Source organism: Haliotis rubra, unplaced genomic scaffold, assembly GCF_003918875.1.
Source record: "Haliotis rubra isolate DU_JTF1 unplaced genomic scaffold, ASM391887v1 Scf112, whole genome shotgun sequence".
In the NCBI taxonomy this organism is placed as follows: domain Eukaryota; kingdom Metazoa; phylum Mollusca; class Gastropoda; order Lepetellida; family Haliotidae; genus Haliotis; species Haliotis rubra.
Genome location: NW_025765026.1, coordinates 799,398 through 812,189, shown reverse-complemented (window position 1 = coordinate 812,189; position 12,792 = coordinate 799,398). Strand labels below are relative to the sequence as shown.

General features: G+C 39.5%; 1 protein-coding gene across 7 annotated transcripts in view; it reads left to right on the top strand.

Annotated features, from left to right (window-relative positions):
* LOC124289557 (rho guanine nucleotide exchange factor 28-like) overlaps window positions 1–12,792 on the top strand; it is a 151,173-nt gene that overhangs the window by 138,039 nt on the left and 342 nt on the right. For 6 of the 7 annotated variants that reach the window (XM_046726170.1, XM_046726161.1, XM_046726139.1 and 3 more), the window contains 12 exons: window positions 434–498; window positions 677–735; window positions 6,075–6,152; window positions 6,930–6,992; window positions 7,126–7,175; window positions 7,774–7,865; window positions 8,671–8,722; window positions 9,997–10,049; window positions 10,620–10,799; window positions 11,416–11,541; window positions 11,793–11,910; window positions 12,618–12,776. In XM_046726170.1, coding sequence (XP_046582126.1) covers window positions 434–498; window positions 677–735; window positions 6,075–6,152; window positions 6,930–6,992; window positions 7,126–7,175; window positions 7,774–7,865; window positions 8,671–8,722; window positions 9,997–10,049; window positions 10,620–10,799; window positions 11,416–11,541; window positions 11,793–11,910; window positions 12,618–12,730 — 1,049 coding nt within the window. In that variant the 3' untranslated portion in view covers window positions 12,731–12,776. The remainder of the gene's footprint in view (window positions 1–433; window positions 499–676; window positions 736–6,074; window positions 6,153–6,929; window positions 6,993–7,125; window positions 7,176–7,773; window positions 7,866–8,670; window positions 8,723–9,996; window positions 10,050–10,619; window positions 10,800–11,415; window positions 11,542–11,792; window positions 11,911–12,617; window positions 12,777–12,792) is intronic. The other variant, XM_046726148.1, reaches the window with a different exon arrangement.

Sequence of the window (12,792 nt, the reverse complement as noted above, 5' to 3'; positions counted from 1 at the left end):
AAAAGTATATTTTTGAAAACGTTTTTCTGTAAAATTTGGTTTTGAATCAGAATTGGTAAATAAGTACACCGTAATACTGACAAGTCTAAAATGAATGTTATTTTCATTTATATATTTACATATATCTCATATAATTACTGTCTGGATAATTTAATAAGCCAAGGTCTTAAATGTTTATCATCCTCGTATTTCACATTCTGAATGAAAACTTTCGCTATCTTTAGATAATGAGCCTCCCTGACGTGGACATGTCTAATCACATGTTGCATTAATATATAACAAGAGCTGGAATTGTTTGAACGAGTAGTACCATTGTGCTGTCGATGTAGTGTAATCATATTGGTACGCTGAAACCACAAGCCAGCTCTCTCTGGATCGAGAGACACTCACCTTTAGGTCTCAATGTTTTTATATCTTACCAATTTTATCATAGGGTCAAGTCTGCGGCCATCACACTCTTTTAAAGTGAGGTCTTCGTCTGCGCCGGTCAAGACACAGGTACTGTTAAATACAGTGTTATTTTTTTAAAACGTATATAAATGTGCACACAATATAACTTTCTTTTTCTATTTCATACGAATGTTGCTAAAAGGTATCAGTATGAATTGTGTTAAGTTGCATATATGTGATCCTGTTTGACATAAATATTTTGTTAATTTGGATTCTTTTCTTGCAGCAAACCTTGCTGCCATCAACCCATTTTGTCCAACACCGTAATAGCCTGCCTTCTCCCAGGTAAGCTGTTGACACTATTGTCCATACTACTACCTATAGTAATTACACTACTTTCCTAGCTACTTATCTCTCTGAATGCAATTGTAATGTAATGTAGCCAGATGGATAACACGTCTTGGTTTGATATTATTGTTTTCTGTTTAATATTTAGTCAGATGCTTGTCTCTCTAGCACTCAAGATAGTTATCAGATTTACTTTGCATTTGACTTTTCCATTTTCACAATGTAAATACCCCAGTTTAAATACCCAGTAATGTTACCTGCATGACCTTGTCTTGATCTGTCACAACAGTGTGGAGACCTGCCTCTTATTTCTCTTGTTGTGTCTAGGAAAATCTGTTTGAGTTATAGTGTCTGATTTCTGTGTGATATTGTCATTTCTCTGTGTGATATTGTCATTTCTGTGCGATATTGTCATTTCTGTGTGATATTGTCATTTCTGTGTGAAATTGTCATTTCTGTGTGTGAAATTGTCATTTCTGTGTGTGATGTCATTCCTGTGTGAAATTGTCTGTCTGCCTGTGTGGAACCTAGATATGTAGTGTGGAGTCTGTTGTCTGACATCAATCACATACATGGATCACATACATGGATCACATACCTGGATCACATACCTGGATCACATACATAGTCATGCCTACCCATGCAGTAGGACGTACTTCGTGAATTCACCCGCAGCAATATATAAATCTTGGACATCATGAGCTGCCTTCACTCATTGTAGCCATGTTGGGAATCGAACTGGGATTACAGACAACATGACCTAACACTTGTACCACTTGACTGTCTTTCCCCACCAAGATACTCCAACCCCCCACACCTTACTGACACTGACTTTGTCCATCAATGTCATTCCAATAGTATCATCTTAATATAGTGAAAGAGTGAGTGAGTTCAGTTTTACACCGCTTTTAGCAATATTCCAGTAATATCACAGCTGAGGAAACCAGAACTGGGCTTCACATATTGTACCCATGTGGGGAATCTCACCCGGGTCTTCGGCGTGACGAGCAAATGCTTTAACCACTAGGCTACCCCACCGCCCCTAGTGAAAGAGACCAGCTTGAATAATTCACCATATTTTGTATATAATTAAGTCATTACTGCCTGTGACCTAAATGGATTTCAATTAACTTGCAGTGCTTCAATACATTCTTATGTGAAATGAGGTTTAGAGGTATTGCAAAACCACCATTTATCAGATGAGGTTTAGAGGATTTAAACTTTGAACAGTCAGAATCTGTCCTGTGAACAGGGCGGTGTATGGCCAAATAACATAGGTATGAAAACCAAGAGGAAAATTGTCAAAAAAGGGAAATCATATTCAGAGTTGCTATGTGAGTACAAGAATGCTGAGTACTGTAAGTCAGAGAGAAGTATACGTACTGGTGTCCATCAACATACAGAGCCTCTTGTACCTGGTATGGTAATAGTATGTGGACACTGGACACTCTCAAAACAACACAGGTAACCAAAGCTGCACTTTACTAGGGGTCAAGCATGATGTCCCAGAGGATTGTGGGAAGGGGTCAGGGAAAGGCATAGGTAGGGGCCAGGGGGTATTCTTGTTATTACAATGTGTCTTGTTACCGGCAGTGTTATCTTGTAATCAAGTTTGGTTACTTTGTGATGTTGTGGTGTAAGTATGTTGGTAACAAGAAAATGTAGATGAAGGAACTACTGGGAAAGAGCCAGGTAGGAGTCACAAGCTGACATTCGGGGAAGGCTGTTGTTGGTTCGTTACCATTCTGTCCATCTTGCTGTAGCAGAATTAGACAAAGGCTTAGTCTCTGAATATATATAATTTTGATAGTAACAAACAAGCCCATTTAAATTGAAAAGGAGCCCTAGGGAGACCAGAGATTCAGAACCTGAGGAAATCTAGACTTGCTTTATCTAGGTCTTTAGCACTGCAGAGAGGGCTTGGCAGTAGGGAAATTAATGTGGTTCAGGGACTGTGAGACAGACTATAGCAGAATCAGAATGTACAATATCTATAAGTACTTACTCTGTCTTCAAGATAACCCCATATTATTTTCTCATTTCTAAGTTATTTTTGTCAAGAGGCAAAATGGATGATGAATTATGCAAACTATTATTTTTCCAGTTTTAGTAAAGTACATATTCTAGCACCTTTGTTGGGTTGAGTCCCATCCAGGGACCCACACCCTCAGAAGCCGTGTGGCTGAATGGGTTAGGTGGCCGACTGTTTGTGCTGGCAATTAGGTGCCTTACTGAGGGTGTGGGTTCGAATCCCGGTTGGGACTCAACCCAACAAAAGTACTAGAATCTGTACTTTACAAAGAAAGTGTAATCCCAAATATAACATATGTTACATTTGACCACTTTCTAAATGGCATAAGTATTCATGGCATTGTGTAATCACATTATCTTTTTCTTGTATATTGGCAGCACCAGATTGTATTTTCCATGATTTTTTCAGTTATATAGCAGTGAAATTGTGATTTAAAGAAAAGAAAAAGAACTTTGGCCAACAACACTAAATATATAGTTACATCTCAATTGAGAGGAAACAATTCTTTTATAGTCACTTGGCATTTGAAGAAGTCTATACATTTGTGACTGTATGACTGCTGTGTTTCCCCCAGTCAGGTCTATTCTTCCTTGGAGGGCTGTTGTATGCACATTTGTGCTTTACTGAAAATAGAACCTAGTCAAGGTCGGGTTGTGTAATTATTATTGTTGGTGTTCCTCGGATGGTTTTGCACAACGTCAATAAAGTGCTTTCCCATAATGGTCACAAGACAGAACAGCTGCCTAGTTCGGGCAAACAGCTGAACTGAAGCTAACCGACTGGGGTGCTTTGTTGTCAGTAAAGTCATATACCCTGACGTGTCTGATTTAAGACTTCACGATTATGACAAGATTCTGTTTCAAGGCATTTATATAAATATCATGTGCATCACGCATACCTGAGTATCTGCTACGATGTATAGCTTATGTTGTAACATGCAAACAAACCTTAAGGCCCTTTGGTTTTTAGAGGGTCAAAGTGATCTTAATGCAGAGGCTTTGCCTGTGTGTTGGGTTTGAGGGGTTGTCGGGATTGAGGTACTAGTTGGTTCTTATTTTCTTTGTGGGGTTGTTTTTCTTCCTCTTTCTATTTTCAAGTCGGTGCCAGAGATATGAGTTTTGAACCCCAAGTCCCCATTACACTGTTAAGAAACAAGTTGTTGTTAAGTCTTGCTGCAACGTGCCCAGTGTAACAAGGGCTGATAAAGGAGAGGTTGCTTGTACCTATATCTGAGGATTAAACCAGTTAAGACAGCGGACACTTGTCACACAAAGATTTGAATTCTAACATGTTTTTGTCTTTTTGCTGTTTCCACTTCATCAGGATAGTGTGTCAGTATTGCTAGATAGATGTCTACTACTCATTCATTCACTCACACTTCAACATGTGTTGGTTTGGCTATGTTTGGGCAATATGTGTCTTTCTGTATGTAAGCTATGTGTGTTGTGTGATCTGTGTGTGTCCATTAATGTGTGATCTGTGTGTCCATTGATGTGTGATCTTTGTGTGATCTGTGTGTGTCCATTATTGTGTGTTGTGTGATCTGTGTGTAAGCTATGTGTGTTGTGTGATCTCTCTGTCCATTAATGTGTGTTGTGTGATCTCTGTGTATCCATCATTGTGTGATCTATGTGTGTTGTGTGTGTGTGTCCATTATTGTGTGTTGTGTGATCTCTGTGTGATCCATATTGTGTGATCTGTGTGTCCATGTGTGTGTTGTGTGATCTGTGTGTGATCCATTATTGTGTGTTGTGTGATCTGTGTAAGCATTATTGTGTGTTGTGTGATCTGTGTGTAAGCTATGTGTGTTGTGTGATCTCTCTGTCCATTAATGTGTGTTGTGTGATCTCTGTGTATCCATTATTGTGTGATCGGTGTGTGTCCATTAATGTGTGTTGTGTGATCTCTGTGTATCCATTATTGTGTGATCTGTGTGTAAGCTATGTGTGTTGTGTGATCTGTGTGTGTCCATTAATGTGTGTTGTGTGATCTCTGTGTATCCATTATTGTGTGATCTGTGTGTAAGCTATGTGTGTTGTGTGATCTGTGTGTGTCCATTATTGTGTGTTGTGTGATCTGTGTGTGTCCATTAATTAATCTCTGTGTGTGATCTGTGTGTGTGATGTGTGTTGTGTGATCTCTGTGTATCCATTATTGTGTGATCTGTGTAAGCTCCATGTGTGTTGTGTGATCTCTGTGTGTCCCATTGTGATCTCTGTGTCCATTAATGTGTGTTGTGTGATCTCTGTGTATCCATTATTGTGTGATCTGTGTGTAAGCTTATGTGTGTTGTGTGATCTGTGTGTCCATTGTTGTGTGTTGTGTGATCTCTGTGTGTCCATTATTGTGTGTTGTGTGATCTGTGTGTGTCCATGTGTGTTGTGTGATCTCTGTGTATCCATTATTGTGTGATCTGTGTGTAAGCCATATGTGTGTTGTGTGATCTGTGTGTGTCCATTATTGTGTGTTGTGTGATCTGTGTGTAAGCTATGTGTGTTGTGTGATCTGTGTGTGTCCATTAATGTGTGTTGTGTGATCTCTGTGTATCCATTATTGTGTGATCTGTGTGTCCATTGTGTGTTGTGTGATCTGTGTGTGTCCATTATTGTGTGTTGTGTGATCTGTGTGTAAGCTATGTGTGTTGTGTGATCTCTCTGTCCATAAATTTGTGTTGTGTGATCTGTGTGTGTCCATTAATGAGTGACATGGGGGTGCTGCATCCTCTGTGTCCATTGTGTGATGTGTCATTTGTTTGTGTGTCCATTGTGTGATGTGTGTGTCTATGAATGTGTGGTGTGTCATTTGTGTGTGTCTGGTGTGATGTGTGTCCATTTATGTGTGTGTGTTGTAAGGAGTGTGTCCACTAATGTGCTGTGCTGTGTGTGTTGTGAGTGTTTATGTATGTGTGTTTGTGTGTGTGAGAGAGAGAAAGAGTGTGTGTGTGTGTTGTGATGAGTGTGTCCATTAATGTGTTGTGTGCTTGTTGTGACTTGTGTGAACAACCATTCATGTTGCTTTGTGTCATCTTTGTGTGTGTCCATTGTGTCATGTGTGTGTCTATTAATATTTGCTGTGTGTCATCCATTGTGTGATAATGTGTGTGTGTCTAATATTGTGCATTGTGTCATGTGTGTGTATCTTTGTTTGTGTGTCCATTGTGTGATGTGTGTGTGTGTCTATTAATGTGTGCTATGTGTCATCTATGTGTGTCCATTGTGTGATGTGTGTGTCTATTAATGTGTGCTATGTGTCATCTATGTGTATGCCCCTGCACGTTCTCACTGCATGTGATGTTTGCCCACAGCCTCTTTGGTTCGTCTCCTACCTCCAGCAGCGCCTCGTCCCCTGGCACTCTTCAGTGGCCGTTTAAGTCAGTGGAGGAGTAAGTCTCATTACACTCACGCTAGCTATGTGAACAGTGTGTAAACAACGTCACCACCAGAGCTTTCAATGTGGCACATATTCAACAATTCCGTTGGTCTTTAGTTCCTATGCCAGTTATGCATCAAATTGAGGATTTGGTGTCCACAATGGCCGCTGACTACTTTGATGGTAACACCCATGGCCAACATGCCCTAGAACCATGCAGACAGTGTGTCACATACTCTACTTGAAGGGTCTGTCTTTTGCATGTGCATATGCAAAAATGCCCACACACATAACAGGAGTTATTGATTTGATATTCCAAAATAAAGTATCCAAGTTGATAAGCCAGTGTTGTTATTGAAGGTGCTTAATCTTGGTGTATGCTGCATTTCTAGTTTTGGTTGACTGAATTGCTACACATTTGTACCACTACCTACAGTCCGTTTGAGTCAGAAACGGACCGATGAATTGCAAATTTTATCATTGTACAAAATTGCCACATAAATATAAATAGTACACATGTTTACCATTTACTAATACCCAACAGCTTTCTTATATTTGAAACTTTTCCGGACTCCACAAAAAAAGTTCTTTAAGAAACTATCATGAAAATTTTGACACAGTTCACTATTTCTTACGAGGGAGGAGTGCAGAGAAAGGGACTTTTGTACAATGATAAAATTTGCAATTCATCGGTTTGTTTCTGACTCAAATGGACTGTAGGCTAAGGTGGAGGTTGGACAATATTGCTGGCCGGTGAAGTCTGCTAATATGACGCTTTCTGACATTGCAGGGCTATCAATGAAGGAGATGAGATTGATTCTGTTGGGTCAGGTCCTGATGTTGGACACTCGAAGTAAGTCATGTCTTAATTCTCACACATCTCACATGTATGCTAAAAAGAAGTTCAAATTTGCCTGATTTTTATGTAGTATGGTTGATTTGTCATGATAGGTGCTTGGTACTGACTTCTCTTGTGTTGTTTGTAGCATACAAGACACAATATCGGAATCTATGGAGTCCCTCGAAGCTACAACTGGTGAGTTTTCATAGAAAACAGGAATTTTCAAATTTGATCTTCCTTGAGTCTGTTTGAATTTACTACAACCGTTGTCAACAGTCAAAGGGAGATAACTCTCATTATGGGGATGCTGTTTGGGGATTTCCTACCATGGTTCTCTTCGATATCATGATCTGCTGATTTGACACAAATTATCTCTAATCTGAGTTAGCATCAAGTTGATTGTCAGATTTTTGTGTAAGATAGAATGAAGACACACTGACTTTTTTGTTTCAAAATGATGGCATTCTTGTAATTAAAGAATCCTTAACCGACAGTGTTAGATTATATTTACCTTTGGGGCATTTTGCAAAATGTAAGTAATTATTACTTAGAATAAAACGTGTATCTTTTTTCTCCTGTTTTTTTCTTCCAAACTGCAATTTAAAAAAGATAAAATCATTAACAGGGATGGCAATTTTCCGCCGATTGGCGGATTTCTGACAATTTTATTTCCAACTCACCCCCCTGAACCCCTCATTTGATGGCACAATATTAAGTTTTCCGCTGAAAATAGATATTGCTTGTGCCATCCCTGCATTAAACACTGATGTTTTATCATGCCATTCTCTTTCAGTAAGGACCGAGGTTTCCATATTTGATGACTACCCAGAGTTGATGTTGGACTTTGATGAACCTGAGGCATGGAGTCTCACTGTGGACAGGAAGGTAGGCTGATATCCCCAGTAGACTAATGATTCACAGTTGCCCTTATTGTTTCTAGGTTTGCCAGGCATCAGATCAACATCATCTCCACCACATTGTAACAAGGGGCGGTAGGGGGTAGCCCAGTGGTTAAACAATTTGCTTGTCATGTCAATTTTTCCCATGGGTACAATGTGTGAAGGTGTCTTCCATTGTGATATGGCTGGAATATTGCTAAAAGCGGTATCTACAATACTCACTCACACTTCATCAAGATGCTCGTTTTTCCATTGTTACCATGAAGATTTCAAAGCTAATGCATATGTTTCATCACGTATTGAAGCATGTTCCACTACATAGACTAATATCACTACATACTCATTGAATGAAGTGCACATCTATTCCACAGTTTTTCCTACAGATGAGGGGGCGGTGGGGTAGCCTAGTGGTTAAAGTGTTGGCTCATCACGCCGAAGACTCGGGTTCGAATCCCCACATGTGTACAATGTGTGAAGCCCATTTCTGGTGTCCCCCGCCGTGATGTTGCTGGAATATTGCTAAAATCTGCGTAAAACCATACTCAGTCAGTCAGTCCTACAGATGAGAACTAATACCTTCAGCTTTACGAGGGGCGGTGGGGTAGCCTAGTGGTTAAAGCGTTCGCTCCGTAATGCTGAAGGCCCGGGTTCGATCCCCACATGGGTACAACTTGTGAAGCCAATTGCTGGTTTTCCAGCCGTGATATTGCTGGAATATTGCTAAAAACGGCGTAAAACCATACTCAGTCAGTCAGTCAGTCAGCTTTACGATTGTTGGTGTTTTGTTTCAGACGCTGAAAAAGATGAATACTAAGGATATTAAACGCCAGGACACAATCTGGGGTGAGTCCAGGAGATCTTGAGATCTATGTATTCAGCGGCGTCCATACGTACGTATGTGACGATTCTTGTTAACGCGATAATTCATGAACTGTTGTACCAAATGTCTTCAAATTCGGTGACAGCCTACATTGGGGGATTACCCATACACCAGTCGATTTTGGTGACCTTGACCTTATTGTGAAGGTCGCCAGGACACTTTGACCACTTTTGAAACTCTTGTTAACGTGATATCTCATTAACTGTTGTACCCAACGTCTTCAAACTTGGTGACAGTCTACATTGGGGGATTACACAGACAACAGTCGCTTTTGGTGACCTTGACCTTATTTTCAAGGTCACCACGACAATGTAAACACTTTTCAAACTTGTTCTATGTAAAGTTATGTCTCTTTGATGTGTGAGGATCCTATGGTCATAGGTTTGAATTCCATGTTCAAACTGATTATGCTTCATTCATGCTGATGGGACATGCTGCTTGAGGTTTCACTAGTGTTGTAGACGACTATGGCCTGTGTCACATTATGCTTCATACATACTGGTGGGAGCGAGTACTGTGAAAGGGTAATCCCAAATATGACATGCTGCTTGAGGTTTCACTAGTGTTGTAGAAGACTATGGCCTGTGTCACATTATGCTTCATACATACTGGTGGGAGCGAGTACTGAGAAAGGGTAATCCCAAATATGACATGCTGCTTGAGGGTTTCACTAGTGTTGTAGAAGACTATGGCCTGCATATTGCTGGACTATTGCTAAAAGCGGCATAAAGTAAACTATGAATGATGAAGACTATGGCCTGTGTCACATTTACACACAGACTAGAAGATGGCATACTCAACTATTCAATGTTGCATGAAGTATCAGACAAGTACCATTGAAGACAGACTGAGGTAAGACTCAACTATTCAATGTTGCATGAATATGACAAGTGCTTCAGGAAAACACACAGACTGAGGTTTCACTAGTGTTGTATTCAATGTTGCATTATGAAGTATCAGACAAGTCACCATTCAGGCAGACTGCATCAATGTTGCATGAAGTATCAGACAAGTCACCATTCAGGAAACTACAGACTGAGACGCATATAAAGCTCAAATTCTATGCATGAAGAATGATTCCAACCCATGACACAGACTGAGACGTACAACTCAACTATTCAATGTTGCATGAAGTATCAGACAAGTCACCATTCAGGAAACACACAGACTTGATGTTGTGGATGTGTTCTGTTTCCTGTGAACTGAATCCAATACTTATATGCATGTTATGTTTCAGAACTGATACAGACGGAGAAGGAATATTGCAAGACTCTCACTATTATGCAGAAGGTAGGTGGATATTTTGTTTAACTGGTCACCAGGAGCATACTACATGGCAGACCCAACATATCGGACTCATTTAAAACCTGTCAGTGAGTGTGCTTACTCACATACTTACAGACCCGTGAAGATGCAGGTTCAAATTGGTCTTCAGTTAACCCATGCTTGTTGTAAGAGGCGACTAATGGGATCAGGTGGCCAGACTCGCTGACGTGGTTGACACATGTCATAGTATCCCAGTTGCGTAGATCGATGCTTATGCTGTTGATCACTGGAATGTCAGGTTCAGACTCGATTATTTACAGACTGTCGCCATTTTGCTGAAATAGTGCCGAGTGCAGTGTTAAGCAAACACATAGTTACAAATTTCCTGCATTGGGCTGAGTGCATACGTGTGAACCATGAATCTAGGCTCTTGATCTAGTTGAGTTAAAGTTACAAATCTCTTCATATTGGTATGCAACATAGCTTATCTGATTAACATTTATTGACTGTCGAGATATATTTCTGACAAGCCGTCTACCTGACCTGACATGTCCGCTCACTGAGTCCACAACTCACTCACTCACTCTGCTGCAGATGTTCAGCCAGGGCCTCCTGCAAGACCTCAACATGCCTGCGGAACAGGTTGAGCGACTCTTCCCCCAGATGGATGAACTCATCGAGATACACACCACATTCCTGGCTCAGCTTCTCAAACTCCAGCAAGTGAAACATGACCGCAGCATTGATGATGTCGGACGCACTCTGTTGGACCAGGTAGGAGCATCACCAGACTGTGCACTTGAAGGAATGACGTTTTTATTATTTCATGTCAGGATGAAAATTCTGGGTGATTGTTATGGTAAACAGAAAAATATACAGTCTTATATAAAAGTTATGGTGCGTATCAAACGTTTTATCTCAAGTTTACTAATTTATGTAGTGGTGTGATAACAAAAATACTCTTAACCTTGCACACTCAGGAAAAATCAGGTCATCTTGATCTTTCTAGATCAAAAATTGTTTCTGAAGCAAAGAAAATCAATCTACATCATGATTAAATTTGGAGACTATTACAAAGGATCTAAGTGATAAAATTTCATGAAATAAGTTACACAAGCAGTAAGAAATATTTTTTTGCATTGTATCTATAATACTTTTCAAAGGAATTTAACTCTAACTCACTATTTTGAAGGTAAAACCATGATAACTAACAGGGTATAACATATCAAAGGGAGACAATCCAGTAACCACAGTGTTTGAAGCAGTTGTAAAATCTACATAATTGCCCTACTTGTCACGGGATGGTCACTGAAAAATCTGCTTTATGTATAAAATCCATTTGATGGCGTTGTTTGAATTCATTTGTGAATATGTTTTTGTGATTTTTCAGTTTGATGGTGAAAATGTCGTACAGATGAAGGCAGTCTATGGTGCATTCTGCAGTAAACACAAGGAAGCCGTGCAGCTGTATAAAGACCTATGTAAAACAGATCGGAAAGTGCAAATATTCTTTAAAGTAAGTCTGTTGCAAAAAAATTCTAGCATTTAAATATTCTATTCTAAAATTAAAATTTTTCTTGCTGCTGTATGAATTTTTCGCTTAAATCTTTTGAATATTTTTCAGATAATTGATTATATTTTGAGGCAATTTTGATTTTTGATTTATAGATTTTGGAGACATATGATCAATTAAGCATAGTTTCTATGTGTGTGTTGTGAAATTGGAATGGTTTAGTGGTATTTATGTCTCCCTTTTTGTGATTTCAGTCATGTATAAACCACAGTGCTTGTAAGCGCCGAGATGTGCCAGATTTTATCCTGGGCGTCACTATACGTCTTTCAAAATATCCAATCCTTATTGAAGCAATATGTAAGAGTACTAAAGGTAAGATAACCTTTTGATATAAGAATTTGTCATTTCATATACCTCTGTAGCAAGTTGTGTTGACTCTGTTATCATAAAGTTTATATCTTTGTGTAAGATTTAGAAGTTTGAACTGGAACAAATAAAGTTTTTTAAGAACAACATCTTTAATACAATTTCAGTGTTCTCTTAGTGTAGATTATAAAGCAAGTGGTGTTCTGGAGGAAGCGAGCAGATGAACATACTTACATGTGATTTCAACCCGTGAAGATCCGGGTTAGAAGTGGCCTTCAGTAACCCATGCTTGTCGTAAGAGGCGACTAACGGGATTGGGTGGTCAGACTCGCTGACTTGGTTGACACATGTTATAGTTTCCCAGTTGCGTCTCTCATGCTGTTGATCACTGGATGGTCTGGTCCAGACTGGTCATATAGTTGCAGACCACCGCCATATAGCTGGCATATTGCTGAGCGTGGCATTAAACAACAAACAAACAAACAAACAAATCAAATAGGGATATAACTGACAAACAAATAAAACAATGTTGGCGGGGGCAATCAGTAGATCAGGACATGCTAACCCTTTTCACAATCTCTGGTGTCTTGAGTGATTGTCAGTGATACATTCATATAATTTCCCCCTTTTATTTACAAAAAACTGAATTTGTTTCTGATAATAGCCAAGACTTAGTATTCTTGTGCACTGATGTTCTATATTTCACTCTTCAGACAAGAAAGATCGCGACCTTTTAAGTAGAGCTCTGAACTGGAGCAAGGGAGTGCTGACAGATGTCAATGAAAGGGTTGCAAACTATGAAAAAACTGGTGGAGATTCAGAGTAAAATAGACTCACGAGCCACAACTGTGTTCAAGGGCAAGAAGTTCAAGGTAAGACACACACAAG